The following is a 23588-nucleotide window of genomic DNA, read 5'->3' on the forward strand; positions in this document are numbered from 1 at the left end:
CACCTACTGCAGTTGTGAAACATGGTGTTATCAAAGTGGTGATTGTTTTCTTGGCTAGCCCTCAGTGGATATGTTTGTTTTCTAAATGACAACTTTGTTTCCAGTGGTAGGTTGTCAAAGGAAAAAACTTCAAAGACCAATTCACGTTAGGTTCAAGCAAGGCACCCTTTATTACTTGCAGCAAGGAGACAAAGAATGTAGGCACAAGGTTTGTCTGAATTACTGGTGATTAGTATGCTATTCTTATACAGTTCTCTTCCTGTCACACAGAAAATGTTACTATTCTATTGCTGACATAGTTAGACACAGCTTTCTGTATGTTCTACAGAAAATGTTACTAGACTTATTGCTGACCAAGTTAAATTATCTGCTGTTTTGCAAAACATTTTGAGAAAAACAACCTGGCCTTGGGTTTATTTTAGTCCATTTCAATTTTTCAATTCTTCAATTGTACTGTTCTAATACATGTGTTACATTTTGTCTAGATTCAAGGTACATTTCTAACTTTAGTACAAGTAATGCTGACTATGGTTTAAACTTTCAAGCATCTATTGTTTTCTTTATCAAAGCTTCTAGCAGCGGCATGTTTTCTCATGGCATAAGCAGAAATGAATATCTCTTTGTTAAGTTTCATGACATTAACAGAAATTAAATGTCTCTTGTTATTTTCATGACATTAGCAGAAATGAAATGCTTCTTGTTAAGTTTCTAATAGCTGTGCAGATTCATGCAGTGTGAACAGAATAAATGTATTAACCCTTTTAAACCTCGATTGCACTAAGCATGCATATTACTATTACACATTTTTCTAACATTTCCCCCCTTTTAATACTTTTATTCTACTTTCAAGATAAGCATAAACATTTTTCTTCCCCTAACCTCTTCCTACTCAGGATTTGCAGTTAAGAGAGTCATTCAGTTTAACCTTATGAAAGCATTTTCAGTTTTTTAGCAATTCGTCAAGTTCAGCACCTTGGTATAAGGTTTCTGAAACTGAAATGTCTATAAAGTCTTTAATCAGTCTTTTCATGCAGGGAATGCAGCAGCACACACATACCACCAGTAGGATTATTTCTACACAGATGGCAATCAGAATGTTCATCAGGATACTGCCCCACCCCCCAAACAATTTTTGGAAAAAGTCCATCAATGGATTTGGTCCTGGTTTGGTCATGGCTGACACCTGCTGAATTACCTCAAAATGGTTGTCTATCTCGTGTTTGTGGTCAGGAATATACGAACAGCACTACTCCTGGATTAAAGTACACGTACCTCCTCTCGCCACTAGGGTGAAGTCATGAGCCATGCGATTTTGAAGCACCACTGTTCTCATGGCAGTCAGTTCATCAGTCACCAATTCTAGGGCAGAAAAGGTTGCATTGCTCATTATTTCGAGAAGCTTAGACAATTTTCTCAGTTACCAGAATGATTTTGTTGCTCCATATGCTGGCAATACACCTGCCCATGAGATAACAGTATCACTCAAGTCCATATGTGACAATCCATTTTTCCCTAAGCCCACAGCATGATTGTCTTTCCAGCGCGCATTGATTTGTCCCACTGGATTGAGAGGCTTCTTGATTTCTCGAACATTACGAATTTTTCCTTGAGGTAAAACTGCTGTGTGTCGTATGGCTGGAACCAGATATCCCAAAAAACAACTGCCGGACCAATTCTCAGGTAACCATTTATATGCTTTCCTACCACATACAAAGTAACAATCTTCTAATTTGGTAGTAACTTTACTATGTCCTGGCTCTGGATGAAACATTTTTTTGTCGATTATAGACAGTTGTCTATAGAGGTCAGCATTATGTTTTATTTCACCAGTTGTCCTATGCATCAGTTCAACAAATGAATCATAGCTCATGTTGCAATAGGATCTTATGTTATCAGGTTTAGTGTAGCATCTATAGGGAACAGTCACATTGCAAATGCTCCAACCCACCTGAACTGTATCATTTTGTAAAAACACACAGTTCCCTTTTGTCGAACAGACAAGTGCAATGCTACTTTATCTTGTGATGTGACATCTGATGTATCATAAATTAAGTTTTCCCAGGTCTTGTTGGCTCCTAGGGGAACTGAAGTTAACAGTAACCCCCCATATGCTGTTGGCAAAGCTGTGCAAATCCAGCAATTCGAAACATTGAAGGTCTTAGCATACACATATTTGATTGCCTGGTAAGTGCTAAAGTTTGGGTGCCACTCTGCATGCTTGTTCAGTTCAGTTTGTGTGGCTGTGAAAAGGAATGGCCACAACAAAAAGATTATTGTCACTAGTACAGTCAACAGTATGATTATGCAATACTTCTGAGGAAATGGTTGTTCTGCATTCCTGTTTTCTCCGACTCTTCCGAGTAGGTGTATTTGGATATTGCTGGATTCTGTAATTTTAATTTCAGACACGTGCTCTTACTCTCTGCCCTAATAGGACCTTCAGCGCCGATGGTTTCTTCACTGGGGTTGAGATGGATCAGTCCTATTGATCTGACCCCCCCTTTGTAGCCAGACTTTGTGCTGAGGGCCCCGATGGAGAGGTAAGATTTTTGTCCAGTTCAAAGTTCTTAACTAACTTGCAGTGTGTCAGGTGTATCCACGAAGCACGTTCTGCTATCTTGACTGCAGTGGGTGTTGAAAGAAGCATCTGGCAGGGACCTTCCCACCTTGGTGATGACCAATTCTTCCTCTTGATGTTTTTGATCCACACCCACTCTCCGGGCGTCACTGCCACTTCTGATGTCTCGGTTTGTTTTCTGTCTGAAACAGAATTTGACTGCAACAGATGTTTAGAACTCAATAACTTTTTCATATATTCAGCTAGTGTGAAATCAGCTTCCTGGTCTGATGACATGAGAAGTTTCCACTGGGGTGTATAATAAACCCTTCCAAATAATTTTTCAAAAGGAGTCAATCCTTTTGCTGTAGGGACAGTTCTCATGCTCAACAGTGCCAGGGGTAAACAGTATAACCAGTTTTTTTCCTGTCTCAGCTATTAATTTTTTCAATTTGTTTTTTAGTATACCCTTATGCCTTTCAACTAGCCCTGCAGATTGTGGATGATATGCACAATGATTTTTTAAAGAAATACCAAAATGCTTACTCAACTGCTGTATGGTTTGATTTACAAAGTGTGTACCATTGTCACTGTAGATCCTTTCTGGAATACCAAACCTAGGAATGATTTCCTTGACAAGTACTTTTGCCACCGTAGCTGCATCTGGATTTTTGGTTGGAAAGGCTTCCACCCACCTGGAAAACATATCTACAATGACAAGACAATATTTCTTATTTTCACATTTGTTCAATTCTATGAAATCCATACACAGATGGTGGTGTAGGGAAATTCCCTTGCTTGGGCTTTATCGCCCCCTGTGCATGATGTTTGTTACAAATTTGACACATCAAACAAAATATTTTAAAGTAGTTTGTAAATCCATATGTTGTAAACACCTGGTTCACCAGCTGTACCATCCCCACTGTTGAGACATGGCACTGCCCATGGCTCAACAAAGCTGCATATGGAAACAAATTAGAGGGTAGTATCGGTTTCCCTTCTCTAGAGATGTACAGCCCCTTTTCGAGGATTGCTCCTCATTTTATCCATCGTTGTTTTTCAGCTTGCGTAGTGAGTGTCTGTATTGTTTTTAACATATCTAAATCTAAAATCTCAGAGGGTTGTAATTCCTCATTTAAAAGAAATACTTCTGTGGCTGCTTGTTTTGCAGCTGTATCAGCTCTTGCATTACCTTTTGAAGTCCTATCTTGTTGCTTGGTGTGAGCTGTGCATTTACAAATGGCTACTTTCTGAGGTAACTGAATAGATTCTAAAAGATCTAAAATAAACTTTGCATGATTTATAGGTTTGCCAGTAGATGTTATCATTCCCTGGTTTTTCCACTGTTGCGCAAAAACATGTACAGTAGAAAAAGCGTACTGGCTATCAGTAAAAATGTTTACACATTTACCCTTTGCTAAGGTACATGCCCGTGTCAGGGCAATCAATGCTGCTGCCTGTGCAGATAAGTTGTGTGGTAAAGGTTTTGCTTCTATAATCCCAGTATCAGAGACTACTGCATATCCTACTAGGTTCTGTCCTGCAGGACCCCTTTTGCACAAGCCATCCACGTAGTATGTCACCTCGGCATCATCCAAGGGGACATCCGTGAGATTTTTTCTAGGTAATGTCTTTTGCTCAATTACCTGCAGGCAGCGGTGCGGTGTGCCTTCTGCAGGGGTCAGGAGCAGAGTAGAAGGGTTTAAAGTCATGCATCGCTCAATTGTCATATGAGGTTGGCTCAACAATATAGTCATACAGGAAAATGCCTAGCAGGGGAGAGTTATGCCACCTTTTCTTGTAGTAAAATAATCGCAACTGCATGAGGTACTCTCAAAGTGAGAGGATGGAACAAGACTACTGAGGCTGAAGCCTGTACTGCCATTGCAGCTGCAACTACTGCTTGTACACAGTGGGGTAAGGATCGTGCCACTGGGTCTAATTGTGATGAATAGTAAGCAATGGGGCGTTGCTTATCTCCATGCTGTTGTGTAAATACTGATGTCATGTAACCCTGCTTACAATCTACAGTTTGGAAAAAAACGTTTATGGTAGTTTGGCAATCCCAGAACTAATGAGGACACTATTAACTGTTTTAGTTTGCATAAAGCAGATTCTGCCTCTGGTGTCCATTGTAACAAATCCTGCACTGCCATAGGCTTCTTATATATAAGGTCAGTCAGAGGTGCAGATTCCAAGGCATAGTTTGGAATCCAGCTCCGGCAAAAATTAGTTGTACCCAGGAAGGACATCATTTCCTTCTCGGTAGTGGGTTTTGGTGCTTGCAAAATTGCTATTTTTCTGTCTTCATCTAATGTTCTGCCTTCCTTGGATATTACATATCCCAGGTATTTGACTTGTTTTTTTCAAAGCTGCAGTTTACTTTTATTTACCTTATGTCCTTCAGCGGCTAAAAATAGTAGAAGTGCTATGGTATCTTTTCTACAATCCTGCTGGGTGGGGGCTGCCAGCAAGATGTCATCAACATAAAGTAAAATCTGACTGCCTCTTGGTGGGGTAAATCCCACCAAGTTGCTTGCCATTTCTTGTGAGAATATCATTGGGCTTTCACAATATTCCTGTGGTAGTCGCGTATATGTATACGTTTTCCCCTGAAATGTGAATGCAAACCATTACTGGCTATTAGGGTGTATCGGTATCGAAAAGAACGCATTGCTGATGTCTACCACAGAAAAATACTTCTGTTGAGGCTTTAAATCATTCAACAGGGTGTGTGGATCTGGCACTGTGGGTGCCCTTGGTATTACCACATCATTTACGGCTTGTAAATCTTGGACCATAAGCCATTCTCCATTTGCCTTTTTAACTGGAAATAAGGGTGTGTTACATGGTGAATCGGGAGATTCTGCTAATATCCCTCCTTTAAGTAAGGCTGCTATAATAAGCTTTATCCCTGCCTCTGCATCTTTTCTTAAGGAATACTGTATTTTTTGTGGTCTGAATGCTGACTTTGTCGTGATAGTAACTGCTCCCGCTGTACGAATGAGTCCTACATCTGATTTCCCTGTTGACCAGAGGGTCTCTGGTATATTTCGTAAGGCATTTTCTTCCTCCTTTAACAGGAGTGCAATCAGCTGTCCTCGCCTGACTGCAAGTGCACAGCTGGGTTGGTCTGAGTTATCCAATTCAACTTCTGTATTTGTATTCCCTGTTCTGACAGTTCTAGTTCTGTCTGTTTCTCCCATCTCGTGACTTTTTCTCCTAGGTCTGCCCATTCTATATTTCTGTTTTTGGTTAAGCTAACATGTGGCAATTGATTAGATTTATAAAGTGCAAAGAACTCCTGGGGCAATGAACAGCTGGCTACACTGTTCCCTTCCGTGCCCAGTACAGGTTACGCAATATCAATTTGTTTGCATGATTTTTAAATAATTCTTGCTCATATTCCTTATCAGGTCCTGGTGTGTTACAATAATACAGGGTACAGTACAACAGGTATTGCTTATCAATGTCAAGGGAGGGGAACTTGCTGATGGCTACATTCATTAACTCTTTGGTCACAGTCCCTGGACCGGTCGTAACCAAGTCTTGGCTGTACCAATAAAAGATTTCACCCTCCGATTGCACTGCAAAGGTATCAATTTGTCACTGTGCTTCCATGCCCTGCATGGTTGGAACTATTGCTATACCAAATAGTGCATGAGGTCTCTGCCCAAGAGGTTTACTGGGCATTTTGCAGAAACAACAATTTTGCTTTTTTGTGTCAGTCCTGAAACTGGATCAGTTATTGCAATGTTACGGGAGAGAGGCTCCCGATACAGCTGTCCATTAGCTGCTTTGACCAGTATGTAATCAGGTGACTCTGTGTTTTCTGGCAGTTTGGAGGGATGTATCAGGGTTCCTGATGCCCCTGAGTCACACAAAAATTTGACTTCCCTCCCTTCTCCCAAGAGTGTAACTTCTGGTTTCGTGTCTGCTAAATAGAGCTCCAAGCTCAATAAAGCTAGGTCTAATATTTCATTTTCTTCATTGTCACTAACTTCCTGCACTTCCTCTACTCCCTCTATCACATTCTCATTTGTCCCTTTTTCGCTAGCCCCTTCTAGTGATTCCTGACTACCATATAGTCAGTCCTCACCCTCCCTGTCTTCCGTTGTTGCCTTCTTGTTTTTCTTGCAATCCCTTGCCAAATGTCCCTTTTTACCGCATTTAAAACATTCTCCCCTCTTCTTTCGCCCTTCAAAGTCCTCTGATCGTTGATCAGATTGTTTGTTTCCCTGTGCATTTTTCTTGCCCTTTTTCCAAGACTGTACTATGTAAACTTCTGCTCCATCTTCTACAGAAAATACTTGAGCTTTCTTTTTCTTCTTGCTATTAAAATGCCTTTCGGCATGCCTAGCATATTCATGCAATGATTGTAACCTGCTTGTATGATGGTCTACCATGTGTTTTGTAATAAAACTGCTTATAGGTGCAATACTGCCCTTTAAAAATGCATTCTTTAACTGCTGTTCATTTGGGGAGTCTTGTGTTTGATCTGCAGGAACCTGCATTCCACAGTGGTTATTAAAACACTCTAATAATCTGGCATAGTACCGATCAATTGTTTCACCTTCTTGTTGGATGCATTGATTAATGCAAGTCCAGTCTGCCCTAGGTTTCCATTTTTCAGAGATGCGGTCTGTAAGACCTTTTACTCTGGTGTCTAATTCTGCGCTGCTATGTGGGAGGGGTCTTTGTGCAGCGTCACGGGGATTCCAGTTCCCACTAATCATGTACCAATCTGGCCCTACAATTTGTCTAACTACCTTTTCTATCTCTTCTCCGTTTAAGTTATAACTCAGCCTCATTCCTTGTAAATCTTCTGAGAATTTTCTAAAATTAATCTTTGGATGGGGAATTCCCTCAGTGGCTTTCCGGGTGTCTTCCGGAGTCCAAGGTCTATACACTAAAATAGTTGGGTCCTGATTGTCTTGACCTGCCTGAGGGTTGGGTACTTCTATAAGTGGGCATATTTCTTCTTCTTCACTTATAGATCGTGAATTCTTAACCATTTGCCATAACTCGATGCCTTCATCTGAGTTACCTGCCTTTGTTCGGGACCTAGTCCCGATGGGATCTCTAATTTTAGTCAGTTTTAGTTTCATAATATCTCTATCTTCAGTGACCACAGGATATCATGGGGGTTGACTAACCTGTTCACTTGCTTCATATTCTGGTAAGGGAGGTGGAGGTGCTGATGCTGTTACTAAGTTATTATCCTCCTTATCTAAAAACATTGCTTTTGAATTTTTGTTCATTTGTTCCCTACGGTTTACTTCCTCAAGCCACCTGTGTGCCTGAGGAATTCCTAATCGACGTTGCTTTTTTTCCCGACCTTTGGAATCGGTTTTGAGTTGTTTGATAAGTTTGATAAGTGAGGATTTTTCTAATTTTCCGTCGAATTCATACTTATTAACCCATTTTGAATAATATCTAAAATTGTCGGTGCGCTGCGACTGCATGTATTTTGCGTCTTCTGTTAATGGCAGATTTTGGGGTCTTTTTGTGCAATTACTACCCATTTTGTTCTACCCTTTGATCGTTACGTAACTTTTCTTAATTTTTTAACGTGGTACCACGGATTTTGTTATAGTCTCTTCAGAATGACTGCCTACTTATTCTGTTTCTCCTGATCTATGACAAGACAGTAATCTTTTTAGTCCCTGACTTGTAAGAAAAATACAGTCTAACAAAAACAATACACATTTAGTCCCTGATCTAAAACAGAAAACAGAAAAAAGTAGATTCACTTTACCTGAGCCCACGTGATTGATCACCAATTCACGGAGACCCGTCCTTTAGTCGCAGATCAGAAAGTGGCTGGTCTCTTTTGAACAACAATTCAGTCGGAGGACTTTTCATATAAGAAGAACCGATTTGGTTTCTTCCCCATACGGTTTCAACCACCTGGCCCGACTGATCCGAGGTGAAGAGAGGGTTCCGGTCCGAAGGACCAATCTGTCAAAGGAAAAAACTTCAAAGACCAATTCATGTTAGGTTCAAGCAAGGCACCCTTTATTACTTGCAGCAAGGAGACAAAGCATGTAGGAACAAGGTTTGTCTGAATTACTGGTGATTAGTATGTTATTCTTATACAGTTCTCTTCCTGTCATGCAGAAAATGTTACTATTCTATTGCTGACGTAGTTAGACACAGCTTTCTGTAAGTTCTACAGAAAATGTTACTAGACTTATTGCTGATCAAGTTAAATTATCTGCTATTTTGCAAAACATTTTGAGAAAAACAACCTGGCCTTGGGCTTATTTTAGTCCATTTCAACTTTTCAATTCTTCAATTGTACTGTTCTAATACATGTGTTACATTTTGTCTAGATTCAAGGTACATTTCTAGCTTTAGTACAAGTAATGCTGACTATGGTTTAAACTTTCAAGCATCTATTGTTTTCTTTATCAAAGCTTCTAGCAGCTGCATGTTTTCTCATGGCATAAGCAGAAATGAATATCTCTTTGTTAAGTTTCATGACATTAGTAGAAATGAAATGTCTCTTGTTATTTTCATGACATTAGCAGAAATGAAATGCTTCTTGTTAAGTTTCTAATAGCTGTGCAGATTCATGCAGTGTGAACAGAATAAATGTATTAACCCTTTTAAACATCGAATGCACTAAGCATGCATATTACTATTACACATTTTTCTAACATAGGTACATTCCAAATTAGTGATTTTAAATATTGTACTTAGCAGGAGGCTAGCTCTATGTAGATAGCCAAGTAAAGTTATCTAACAGATCACAGTAGTATCAATGAGAGTCAACTAGAAGGACAAATCTGATGACCTTGTTTTCAGCAGTCTGTTGTTTATGCATATTGTGGTTAGAATGCAGTGGTATTAGTAGAAGTCCATATTCCAGTTTTGGAAAAAGGGTGTTTCTTGCCTATGCATGATATGCTAATGGTGATAATAGATATTCAATAGCATACTTTTAACTCATTCAGTATTTTAGTGACACTCCTGTCAGTCTGTACTGAAGAGTTTAATGTGGGATTCAGAGTTTGACCATGGTATTCTTGCTCAGTGACATCAGAAACAATATTGTTGTGGAAAGCATTGGGGAAGCTTATAGAGCTTTTGTGGTGTGATAAAAAGCACAATGCTAGATTTGTTTCAGCTGATTGTCTGTCTGTCTGTCACTGTATGTCCAGTTGCATAATGCAGAAAAACTGACTTGTGATTTGAGCTGCTGGTCAGTAAATGTTTTCCTGGATTCTACAAGAAGCAGAGCATTAGTGTACATAACTAAGTGAGAAGATACTATGTATTGTTGTCATCTATGAATAGAGAGAAAAGCAGAGGTTCCAGTACTAATCTTTTAGGTACCTCAGCAGTAATGATTTTCCACTGATATGGTCCTATTAATATAGATTTGAAATGCTATATCTTTCAAATAGTTCTTAAACCATGTTCATAGAAAAGTGAAGAAAGCAATAAAATTCTATCTCCCAATGTGAAAATAAATAAAATAATAAGTGTATGTAGACATCAAAAGTTACATATGTAATACCTTGTACCGTATTAACACGTTTTATTATGCATGGCTTTGCCAGTTATCACAAAACTTATTCTTAGCTTAACAATACAATGCAATACATTACACCACCCTAGAGGTTGACATCCTTTTTAATAATATGTCAACCTTTACTTCACATGCATTATGAGTTAAGACTGCATTTTATTTCATTCCTTTCACTACTGCAACTTTTATTATGATGATGGCAGATTGTTCATGAAAAGAAACGATGCTGCAAACCTTTTATACAGATGCATATCTACTATGAAGAAAATCGGAAGAGAAATTAATAGATGCTGCATTTTCAACAGAAGATTCTTACCTTGTACATTTTATTTGTGTCCTGAGATTTGATTATACTGGTGAAACGTTTCATACCAAGTTCTTCAAGTTGAAAAGTGGCTAAATAACATATAACTGCAAGAAAATGGAACATTTTTATCATGTCATAGAAAACGGCTCAGCACTATTGTGTCTACAAAATCTGTAAAAAACAAATTACTTCATTGCACTATGTATATGAATTAGCCATGTATTACTTTTAATGCATGTATATGAACTGTTTGAACCGAGATGGGCTTGTTTGAACCAAGCTGAACTGAGGTGGGCTACCAGCTACAACACTGAGCTGAGATTCCAGACGACTAGATGTCTCTGAGCTTCCTAAAAACCACAAGTTGCCTATTTTTTGCTTGATTAAACTATTTACTACACTTTTATTGTGTTCTGCTTATTTAATAATGTATTTTAATACTTTAAACACCATAAGCTCCGGAGACTCAATGGGAGTTGGAGGAGGAAGAAAAGTCGGGGTGAACATGGACATGGTTCCTGCAGCTGTGATGCTAGGAACTGAAGCCAATGGCAATCCCCTTGCTGCAAGGAGCTGTTCCACCAACCTCATAATATCTGACTCTGAAAGGCTCCGGGGTATCAGCCTGAAGAAATGGAGGGAGATCTGGGAGGATGCCTCTCCAAGAAAGGGCTTGGAGGGTGATCTGCAAAGGGATCTACTGAAGGGGAATACCGAGTACATAGTAAGGTGGTAGGCAGTAATCCATTCTGTTCCTCAGGTTTGGGTGTCAAGATGGAGACGAGGACAGCACTGAGGAACTCAGTGCAGAAGCTGGCACTGATGGTGCCAAAGGTTGTGGAGAATGACTTGTCATTTCCAAAGGAACTGTCAGAAGCAGAGATGACTTAGCCATTTTTGAAGGAGGTTCCAAGGAGACAGAACTGGGTGAGGTTGCTTTTTAGATTTCTCCCTCTGAATGGAGGAAGAAGAAGAAGATGGTGAAGAAGCCTCTGCTCTGGACCCTGACAAAGACAGTATATGCACAAATTATGACCATCCGAATTGGGCAACTTCCTATCACACTTAAGGCACCTCTTAAAACACAAGGTGCCTTTAGCTGACTTGTCTGCCATTACATGGAACAGGCACATGCACACATACACCAGAAAAGGCTGAGGAAAGAAAACTATGTAAACAGATAGTAACTATCCTAGAAACTAAGTATAAGTTTATAAACTTTTTTTTGTTTTGTTTTTTGGAGAAAAAGGGGAAAGCGAAGTAAAAACAATGGTACAGCAGAAATACCAGAAGGTAAGCAGAAAATGTACCAACCATGGTATGTCAAGCTACCAAAAGGTAGAGAAAAAGGAAAAGGAGCAGGTAGAAGAACTAACTAAAACTATGCTAAGTGAAAGAAAACATACACACACATATATATATATATATATATATATATATATATATATATATATATATATATATATACCTTACCTCAGTAAGAAGCTGAGATCCCTCATAAAATCCTCCAAAGCTAGTTACAAAAACAAAATTGCCACTGACTCTAAAGACAACCACAAAGCATTCTATAGCTATGTCAAGAATCTCAATGGTAACACTCAGATTTGCTCTGAGTCACAGCACAATGGCACTAAATATACAGAACCAACTGATATTGCCAACATCCTGGCAGATAGGTTCACTGCTAACTTTACCTCCCTCTCACCTCCTAGAGGGCCCATCTCTATACAGGAAGAATGCAAAATTCCTGTAATCACGGCTGCACAGGTAAAAAACACACTCTCCAAAGCCAAGAACACAGCATCCATGGGACCTGACAATATCCCAGGCTGCATTCTACACGAACTACAGAATAAACTGGCACCATACCTAAGTACCATGTTCAGTCATAGCCTCACCTCAGGCTTTGTGCCCACTGAATGGTGCACCATGATGGTTATCCCACTCCACAAAGGGGGAGCCACGATGGACCCCGGGAACTACCGCCCCATTAGCCTGACGAGCCTGTCTGCAAGGCCATGGAATGTATCATCATGGAACTCATAAACAAAGACATTGGTACTCTCCAAACTCTGGATCCTACCCAGTTTGGATTTGTAAAAGGCAGATCATGTCTCCTAAACCTGATTGACTTCTTTGAAGCAGTCACCAAAGCCATAGATGAGGGTAAGGTGGTTCACACAGCTTATTTAGATCTCGCCAAGGCTTTTGACACCAAACACATAAACACACAAAAACATACTCGGAGGCTCTAAATAAAAATCTGCCTAAGCAGCAGAGACCTCCAAAGCAGACACCCAAGCAACCGCTACCCCAAAACAAAACACGTGCAACACATAGCTCACAAAGCCAGTGTGCCGAACAGTCACAGCCCTTAAGGCTAAACAACACACCTGATACACTTGTAATAGGTGACTCTATCATCAGGCACACTGATGTCCCACTCACCAGGCTGAACAAGGAGAAGGTCATGGTGAGCTGCCTGTCGGGTGCTAGGATCCGCCACATAACACAAGCACTCAGGTCACTCCAAGGCAAGTACAAATATTACTCAGTCATTGTCCATGCCGGTGTGAATGACCTGAGACGTACCTCCCTGGACTACATGAAAAGAGACATAGAGGAGCTCTCTGAGCATGTAGCCCAGGCCAGTATGACCCTGACCTTGAGTAGCATCTTACCCTCACCAAGAATGATGCCACAATATGAAGACAAGATGATCAATTTCAACAACTGGCTTAAGTGTTGGTGTCATTCAAAGGGGATCCAATGCCTGTCAGCCTGGGATGACATGCTCGACAAGCCACGATGCTTCGCTAGGGACGGCTTGCACCTGTCACCCTGGGCTTTGGATATTGGCAAAGGCTCTTGCTACCCCATAGTGCCTTTTTAGGCAAGGCTCAAAAGACAAACCCACCTCCATAGGTATCACAAGGGATAAGAAACTAAGAGTAATGCTACTCAACGCCAGAAGTCTAAACCTCAAGATGCACGCATCGAAACTCTCCTTAGCATGGAGAACATCGATATCTGTGCAGTAACAGAAACCTGGTTCAAGGCTCCCGAGAGCACCCCAGCACTACCAGGTTATACCTCATACCATGCTTTTCAGCCCTAAAACTTGGACCGAACCACAAAAGGAGGGGGAGTATCAATATTCGTCAAAGATACCCAGACCTCCAGGTTGGTGGCACAGCACGAAGCATCAGAGACTATCCATGTGCAACTAACTGTGGGTAAAACTGCCTTCCAATTTATAGCCTGCTACAGACCACCCTCCCAAACACAGGAACCCCACTTGGCCTTCCTGAGAATACTGGAAAATATGAAGGTCTCTCCAAACACCATTATATTGGGCGACTTCAACTACCCAAACATAGACTGGGAGCATTACTCTAGCTCCAACACCCTAGCCCAAAGGTTCCTAGAATTTATAAACTCAAATGCTATGGAACAACTTGTTACCACTCCCACAAGAGGGAAAAACATACTGGACCTGATCATCACCAACATGGGGACACTATGCTCCAGACCAGAAGTGTATCCCTCACTTGTAAGATCAGACCATAAACTAATCTCACTGGATATTCACATCCCTATCCCACCCCCTGCCCAGAAAACCACAGTGAAAAGCTTCTCTAAAGCAAATTTCACATGCCTCAAAACCGAGGCGAAATCCTTCAAAGCCCCCGGGCCTGTGGAAAATACGGCCCAGACCGCAGAATCCTTTATAAACGCATTCTATGAACACCTTCAGGAATGCATGGATCATGAATCCCAAATAAAACCAAGACCCAATCCTCCAAAGGCAGACGTCCTGTCTGGTGGACCCCAGCCATAAACAAACTATACAATAGAAGGAGGAAGCTACTACATGTTAGAGCAAAATCCCAAAAGGGAAGGCATCTCTGATCAGTATTAGCAAAAATTATGGGCACTCATGAAATCGTCTAAGGCCAGCTTCGAGAGAAATATTGCACAGGACACTAAGGATAATCACAAGGCTTTCTTTAATTATGTTAGGAACCTGGGTGGAATTCCCAGATATGCTCAGAATTAGTCCAAAATGACAAAAATACACCGAGCCCACAGACATTGCCAACATCCTAGCTGACAGGTTCAGTGCAAACTTCTCCCTCTCCCACCAAAGGGCAAATATCTATCCCAATAGAGTGCTGCCCCTGACATCTCAGATGCTCAGGTAAGAGCCGCCCTCTCCAAAGCAAAACACAGCATCAATGGGACCAGATGGTGTCCCGGCTCGTCCTACATGAACTCCAAGAAGAGCTAAACCCAAACATAAAACTATTGTTCAATCTTAGCCTTACTACAGGATATGTACCCAAAGAGTGGCGTACAGCAACAGTGGTCCCTCTCCACAAAGGTGGTGCCTCAACGGATCCTGGAAACTATCGCCCCATAAGCCTGACTAGCTTGGTCTGCAAATCTATGGAAAGGATCATCATGGACCTCATAAATAAAGATATTGGGGACCTACAGACACTGGATCCTACCCAGTTTGGCTTTGTTAAGGGCAGATCCTGCCTCTTAAACCTGGTCGATTTCTTTGAAACAGTCACCAAGGCCATTGACGAGGGGAAGGTGGTCCACACAGCCTACCTGGACCTTGCAAAAGCCTTCGATACAATACCCCACTCGGGCATTATAGATAAGCTCACCAGCTTAAATATAAACCCCTATGTCACTAGATGGGTTGCAAACTGGCTCAAGGACAGAACCCACATGGTTAGAATTGCTGGAGCCATGTCAGACTCCAAACCAGTTACAAGTGGCGTCCCACAAGGCTCAGTCCTGGGACCTCTCTTGTTCGGTATATATTTCTCGATGGTACAGGCCAACACAGAAGGACTGTGGCTGACCAAGTTCGCAGATGACTGCAAACTGGGTGCCATAATCGACTCTCCAGCTGACACAAGCATCCTCCAAAAGGGCCTCATAGAAACAGACAACTGGTGCCAGAGCCATGGCCTCAAGCTAAACGCCAAAATGTGTATAGTCATCCCTTTGGCAAAACAAAGTGCCCACAAATTACCACATAGGTGATAATCCATTAAGTACAGAAGAAGTCATTAGGGACCTGGGGACCCAAGTTGTTAGCAATCTCTCATTTGACAACCACGTGGCCAAAGTGGTTAGAAAACATTTTATATAGCCCACCTAATCATGAAGGGATTCACATCTAGATCAGGGAGGTCATCGTACCTCTTTACTCATCCCTCATCAGGCCCATAATTGAGTACAATGCCCCTTTGGGATGTACCTTACCAGACACCTGCAGCAACTGGAAAGACCCCAAAAGTACCTCACCAAGAGGATCAAAGGGCTCAAACAGATGCCATATGCTGCCCGGTTAAAGAAACTCCAGCTCTACTCAGTGGCATACCGCCTGCTCAGAGGCAATCTGTGCTTGATGTATAAAGCCATGTCCAACCTGGAATTAATGGACATGCTGCAACTCAGAAAATCCAAATCCCATCGAGCTACGCTCGAGAGACTTGAACCTCAGCACTGAAATAAATAGGACATGCTGGAGGGACAGATTCATAACCCAGAGGCTCCCTTCACTCTGGAATAAAATCCCAGTCCAGGTTAGGCAGAGTCCCACATTGACTCTCTTCAAGAGGAATCTTGATGAGTGGATGGGAGATCGTAGGTTTACCCGGCTATCACTTCTGTGTCACTGTTAGACAGAGGCACAGTATACTAACCTCAAAAAAAGGCATAGCAAAATTAATTTAAAATGGGTGGCGAAAGCCAAACACACTCTGGCTAGGCTTATAAATGCCCTAGGGCAGATAGCCTAGTATGAACCTATGAACCTATGAACCTATGAACCTCCCACTCTGGAATTATAGATAAGCTCACTAAACTAGGTATAAATCCCCATGTCACAAGATGGGTTGCCAACTGGCTCATGGACAGAACCCACACTGTGAAAGTAGCAGACTCTAAATCCGAATTCAGACCAGTGACAAGTGGAGTACCACAGGGTTCAGTCCTGGGTCCTCTCCTGTTTGGTATCTACTTCTCTGAAGTACAGGCTAACACAGAAGGTATTTGGCTAACAAAGTTTGCAGATGACTGCAAACTAGGAGCCATAATCGAAACTCCTAATGATGTGGACATACTACAAAAGGGCCTCACTGAGACAGATGCCTGGTGTCAAAGCCATGGCCTGAAGCTCAATGCCAAAAAGTGTATTATCATCCCCTTTGGTAAAAACTCTGTACCCATGAACTACCACATAGCTGGTAGTCTACTTAATGCTGAAAATGTGATGAGAGACCTTGGGACACAGGTGGAAAGTAGTCTCTCTTTTGATAATCACCTTGCCACAGTGGTCAGGAAATCCTTCTATGTGGCTCACCTCATCACAAAAGATTTCTCATCCAGAAAAAAAGAGGTCATTGTTCCCCTCTACTCATCACTCATTAGACCCATTATAGAGTACAATGCTCCTTTTGGTATGTACCTCACAAGACATCTACAACAACTGGAAAGGCCACAGAAATACCTCACAAAGAGGATTACTGGCCTCAAACAGATGCCCTATGCAGACCTTCTAAAAAAACTCCAGCTTTACTCCGTCGCATATCACCTACTCAGAGGCAATCTCTGCCTAACATACAAAGCTATGTCAAACCCAAAGCTGTTGGACATGCTCCACTTAAAGAAATCCCAATCCCTCCGAGCTACACTCTCTAGGGACCTAAACCTTGTCACCACAATAAACAGAACATGCTGGAGGGATAGATTCCTGTCCCAGAGACTTCCCATACTCTAGAACAGACTACCTATCTATGTCAAACAGAGCTCCTCATTAGCACTCTTCAAGAAAAATCTTGATGATTGGATGGGAAACAGGGAATTCACCCCAGGGATCACTTCTGTGGCTCTGCTCAACAGGGGCACAGGAAAATAACTTTCTTGGGTGGCGAAAGCCAGGGTACATTTTTGGCTAGGCTTATATAGGCCCTAGGGCCAATAGCCTAGTACCTACCTATGAACCTATATATATTGTAAAAATATAAGAAGGATAAAACTTACAAGAAAAACTGCTTCGCTCAAGAGCTTGAAAGAGATGTGTCTGGCACTTTGAAGCAGCAAACGAGATCTGGAGGTATTTTGGTGAGGATCGTTGTGGGTAGAGCTGAGTTCAAGAGTTTTTTTGGTGTGTGCAAGCTGGAAAAATGGCCGAGTCAGTTCCAAGGGTTTGGAACCAAACCACTGTCAAGGACTATGTGAAGACTGATAACATCAGATCAACAATTTAAACTGATGCATGCAGTACTAAATCAGGCTACATACATTACATCAGACATCACTTACCCAGAGGAAGTGGTACAGGGACAGGAATCAGAAACAGACACAGTGGTGATGAGGGTTGAATTAAGGGTGTATGAATGAGTGCGTGACTTGGCCAAGAGATTAGGAGGAACTGGGTATACTGTGTAGAGAAATAATAGTGCTTCCAGAGGAATAGGTATCCAGCAGTCCCAGACAATTATTCAAAATGTGTTACAGGAATATGTCTCCTGTAGATGTGCTTGTACTGCGTGTGTGTGTGTGTGTGTGTGTGTGTGTGTGTGTGTGTGTGTGTGTGTGTGTGTGTGTGTGTGTGTGTGCACTCGCGCGTGCACATTTATGTGTGTGTCACAGATGATGTGGGACTTTTAGTGGAAACAATGCAGACTGTGAATGTTCCTGGCCATTGATGCATCCGTCCCACTAAGAAAAAAGTCAGTGGCACTAACACCTGCCTGCAAGGATGAAGGTGAATCATGAGACTATGATCATTTAACCATGCCTTTCTGCCTCATAGTCCATATCTCTGTGGTGAGGGCATAGCATGCAGCACCAAGCATACCACTGATGAGTAGTGTGGAGGAGATAGCAGTATGTGGCCTTAACCTACCCATCCTCTGTGGCATGATCACAGTGGGAGCAAATATGTGATTGCCATGGGAATGGTGTCAGCCCTGGTGAGTAGAGAGAAATTGTCCAATGGTGACAAACACGAAAATCATGTGGACAATAACTTCACATAGATTGTCTCGAATACCACACAGTACACCTATTTATTTCCTCTGCCATGGTGATGGTGGCATCTGCCTGTGCCTGGATGATAGCCCTGTACATCCACTGAATAATACCCATTATGACAGCCATTTCATGTAGCAATTGGGAGGCATGGTGCTGACTGCCGTAAGTCCACTACTCCTGACTCCTGTCCTCATGTTCAGTGGAGGCATCACTCCTCACTGGAGATGCATGGGCAGGGGTATTTTCTGAGTCAGATTGCTAGGAATGACCTATCCTTCCACAGGCTCTGGACCAGTGTGGTTCCACAAACAACACAGCTGTGACAGCAGACATGGGTGGTATTGTGCCACTCACAGTCACCACTGCCAAAAGTGGCAAAGTGCCTTCAGAATGTTCTACTATAAGGCCACCATCATTGTCAGTGTCTGGTGTAGCACCAACATCATGCATGCTCTACTGCATCACAGAGGACCTAATAACTGTAGCACCCATGATAGCAGACAAACACCCGCAGTGTAACTTTACTATGTAACAATCCCAGCTCCTTGAGATGCATCAGTAGCATAGATAACCATTCAAAGAATGCAAACATATGTACCTTGCATGGTATGCCTTCTTGCCTGCATCCTAAATGTGCCTGTTCAAGTGATTTGGTGATGTTCAGCCCCCTCTGAGCTCATGGCACAGACATGCCACTAAAATCAATTACTGCCATAAGGGAATACCAACCGGGTGTACACTCAACAGAAACATGCAATGGTGCATCCAGTTCAACTCCCACAACCATGCTTCTGCTAGTTATCATGCTCCTTTCAGTCTTCCTGGACAGGGACAACAGGAACTCCTCTATGATGTAGGCCCTCTGGCAGGCATGCAAAATCTTGTTAGTGACCCTGTGCCAGACTTGATAGGCTGTCCTGTTTATAGCCATTGATTGCATTTACATTGGCCACCAGTTCACACCACACTCATTCAAAGAAGGCCCGGTTGCTCTTAACTGTGCACGGTATATTCAGTCCTCAGGGAGGGCCTGCAGTAGCATTTCAGTCTCTGCCTGGGAAAACCTCTCTAGGTGTATCCTCACCTTAGGAACCATGTATCTGCCTGTAAATGTGGACACACAGCTATTCTCAAAGAGTGGACACAAAATATATGCAGCACTTGTGCTTTCATATGATGTCATGTCTGTCGTACATCCAAGAAAGCACAGCCATCATGTGCTCCACATATTCATCCTTGCCCAGTATTGGTTAGCTAGTGTGCCATCTCTCTCTCAGTTGGTGCACTAGGTTCCATATCTGAATTGCAGAAAGATGCATTTGCAGTGCATCGCAACATAGTCCTCTATGCCTAAGTTGCATACAGGGGGTTAAAGTGCACCTCACAAAGTCCCACAAGCAATAACCTGGCTGGCTACGTCTGCCTGCATGAGTCCTGCTTCTTACATCTATTGTTGCAATTATCTCTGTGCTCCCTACCCCCTATCAGCAGATTACCATAGAAACCCACCAAAAAGAAGTCTTACAGTTATCCGCTGAATTTTGTCACTCTCCTACAGGCTGTCCATTCTTACCCCAGCAGATGTTTTATAATTGAGAAGTCTGTAAATCAGGGTAGGTATTTTTTTTTACTTCAGAGCTCCTTCCTGGGCTCCTACTCCCTTCTACATACATGCATACAGATATTTCAAGCATGGGCATATCTGCCACATATTTTTTCAGAGACCACTCATGGGGCATGAGAATTGCCCTGTTGAGCTTATCCGCTATCATGTTGGACTTCCCCAGGATGTGCGCTGCAACCAGAAAACACTGAGAGGAAATCGCCCATTGCCATACTCAAAGGGCCTCCTGGCACAAGGGGTAAGATTTGGTTCTGCCCTGCTTGTTGATGTACCACACCACTGACATGTTGTCCATCTGAATTGCTATATAGCCCAAAGAAAGTGAGTCATGAAGTGCTTACAATGCTAATAACACCGCTCTCATCTCCAGGACATTGATGTGCAAATGGTACTCGTGGGGTTGCCAAGTTCCTTGGACTGTCTGTCCCAGATAATGCCCCCCCACCCTATCTGGGAAACATCCGTGGTCACTGTGGCTACCGGATGAGGGGCTACAAAGGGTCTGTCTAGAGTGACTAGGGGAGAGTGGAGCCACCACTGTAGATCTTTCTTGCAAGGTAGATCCTGATACGACCACTGAGTGAAAAGGAGCCATTGCAAAATCCTCATATGGTAACAAGCTAACGAGACTAGAGTAATGGCAGCTGCCATCAAACCCAAGACCTTTAGGACTGACCGTACTTGAACCTTTGACTTTGACAAGAGGAGACAGCCCTGATGTCGAATGGTAAACACCCTTTCCTGTGGGAGCTTGGCTATCATGTCTCTTGTCTTTGGTTGAGTGCCTATAAAAGTAATACACTGAGAGGGCAACAAGGCAAATTTTTCATAGTTTATTCAGATTCCTAGACATGCACAAGTGTGAATTGTGTGGTTCCTGGCCCTTAAGAGATGATGCTCGGTGGTGGCAGTGAGGAGCCAGTCATCTAGATAAGGAAACACCTGGAATCCCAAATGTCTGAGGTGAGCCATGACTACTGCCATGCATTTGGTGAACACCCTGGGGGCTGTAGTGAGACCAAAGGGTAGAGCTCTGAACTGGTAATGACTGACTCCCAGCAGGAAGCGTAAATGTCTCCTGAACTGCCTGTCCATTTTTATATGGTAGTATGTGTCCTGGAGATCGATAGAGCACATCCAATCATCCTGACCCAAAAGGGTAGAATGGACTGCATTGTCACCATCCAAAATGTGGTCTTCTTTACTGCCCTGTTTAGCTTGCTGAGATCCAGGATGGGTCTCCAGTCCCCTGTCTTTTTTGGAACTAAAAAGAACCTTCAGTAAGTTCGGGATTCGATCTGGTCTGCGGGGACTTCCTGAATTTTGCAACAAACTTTTTACTTCCAAGGCTGCTTGATCCTGAAGACTGGGTGGAATATCTGGGATTGATCATTTTTGACTTGTTGTGGGGTGTTTGGGAGAAGGGAATTTTGTAACCCCTGGATATTATGCACCATACTCACGCGTCTTCTGTTATATCTTGCCAGGCTTTTGGGTACAGTGATATTCTGCCCCCAAATGCCTCCAGAGGTGGGCAGCCAGGCAATCCTTCAGGGATTCTGAAAGGGCTTGGCAGAGAATGTATCTCTGTCACCCTGTTGTGGACCCCCCCCCGCCACGAGGCTGGCATCTCCCATTATTATTTCTCCCTCTGCCCCTGGGGGAATCATCTCCATGAGTGTCCAGCGAAGCTCCCTGGGATTTATGGAACCACATTTTACCACTCTTTTGGCCTTTGGGATAAGGCCTGGATGGAGTGGAAAAATGGACTCCTATGGCAGAGAGAGTTTTTCCATCTTGTTCACTCCTGGTAAGAGTCTCTCTAACTTGTGGCCCGAACAAGGCCGAGCCGTCAAAGGGGGCATTCATAAAGGAGGACTTGAAGGGCTCCGCAAATTGACAAAGGCGCATCCAGGAGTATCTGCAAAGAACTACTCCTGTGCCTGCAGCCCTACTCACTCCATCTGCTGCGTAAGAAATCAGGTGCATGGAGGAGTTAACAATGAAGGTTAGGGTCGCTAGCTGGTTAGCCAACTTGGAAGCTGCTCCCTCAACTGAAGGATCCTGGAAGGTATCTCCCAGCTCTTTAAGGAGATCCCTCTGAAGTCTTGTGAAATGTGTTAAATAGTTCAGCAAGCGAAGAGTAAAGGCCACTGAAGAGAAAACACTCTTCCCATATCTATCCATGGCTCTAGACTCCTTGTTTGGTGGATGGATAGAAGAGGAAGTCTCCGCGAGTTACTTCTAGGTGGCTGCTGCCACCACCATAGCATCAACTGGCATGCCTTTAGAGAGAAATGTCTTGTCCTCTGGTGCAGTGATGAACTTGTTAGGCCTTCTCGGAATGGGCTCCATGGTCTCTGGAGCACTCTACACCTTTCGACCCACTACAGACAAAAGTGGGTCGAAAGGCGGAGACACCCAGGAGGTGGAGAGTCGGGAACCAAATGTGTCCAGGTACACAGACTCATCATCAGAAGGGGCAAGGAACTTCCAGTTTCCCCCTTGCCTAAGGATCTCCAGGATGTCTGCGAATGAGACATCCTCAGAGGGGGACTGTGGGGACCCTTCCGAGTCATCCAAATCCGTGTCAGAAGTGACGGACTCAGGGGAGTTCACATGCTTCTTCTTACATTTTTTTCTTCCTGGGAACCTCCTCTGAGGCATGCTCAGGAGAGGTTTTGGAAGAAAAGGGGTCACCCTGTGGGGCATTCTGAGGCATCAGTTCCCTACACTTGGGATGGAGAGGAGGATCCGAGGCAGACACCGGTATCAATGGGGATGGAGCCAATGAAGCTGAGGGTGGAGCGGTCTCGGTAGACAGTACAGTCCTCATCACCTTGAAGGCACCACATTTAGGATGGAGGGAGGCTCCAGCTTTGAGAAGCCTGGAGACCTCCTCCGCACTGAAGGTGATGGCTCCGATGCAGATGTGGGAGCCAAATTCACCTGTGCTGAGGCTCCAAGGGGAAGAGTGGGGTCAGACAAGGGTCTGATGTCACTTCCCCCCTCAGAGCCGATGAGAGCGTCTCGGTGCCTAGACCCCTTGACAGGGCGGACTATCGAGGAGGTCGGAGCGGATGTTGGAACCGACAAGGCAAGGGTTGTTGGAACCAATGGTTCCACCACTACTACTTCCATGCACTCTGGCTCTAAACTGGACGCAGTCAGAGGAGGAATCGAGACAGGGAATGGTTCGGATGATGGCGCCACTTCCTTCTGGGCTGGGCTTGACAACAATTTAGCAGCCTCTTCACCACTCTCACCACATCATCATCCGATAAACTCCTGGATGATTGAGAGAAGTGGGCCGAGGACTGGTGACTACCTGCCACTGACTGCAAAAGTGGAGACTGAGGCACAGATCTCACCTGGTCCAGCAAAGGAGATATCGATCTCTTTTGGGTCTGGGTCAGCTCTGAAGGCACTGATGGATCCGCCGGAGAAAAAGACTCCTCAGAGCCAAGAATCTGCTCCGAAGGTTCGGAAGATTTGGATC

At 43.2% G+C, this 23588-nt stretch overlaps 1 protein-coding gene across 1 annotated transcript in view; it reads right to left on the reverse strand.

Annotated features, from left to right (window-relative positions):
• CFAP99 (cilia and flagella associated protein 99) overlaps positions 1-23588 on the reverse strand; it is a 1556346-nt gene that overhangs the window by 1203653 nt on the left and 329105 nt on the right. The window contains exon 4 of the mRNA XM_044062893.1: positions 10411-10505. Within this exon, the coding sequence (XP_043918828.1) occupies positions 10411-10505 (95 nt within the window). The remainder of the gene's footprint in view (positions 1-10410; positions 10506-23588) is intronic.

This window comes from Protopterus annectens, chromosome 2.part1 (assembly GCF_019279795.1).
Source record: "Protopterus annectens isolate FY-2018-M chromosome 2.part1, PAN1.0, whole genome shotgun sequence".
Lineage (NCBI taxonomy): Eukaryota > Metazoa > Chordata > Ceratodontiformes > Protopteridae > Protopterus > Protopterus annectens.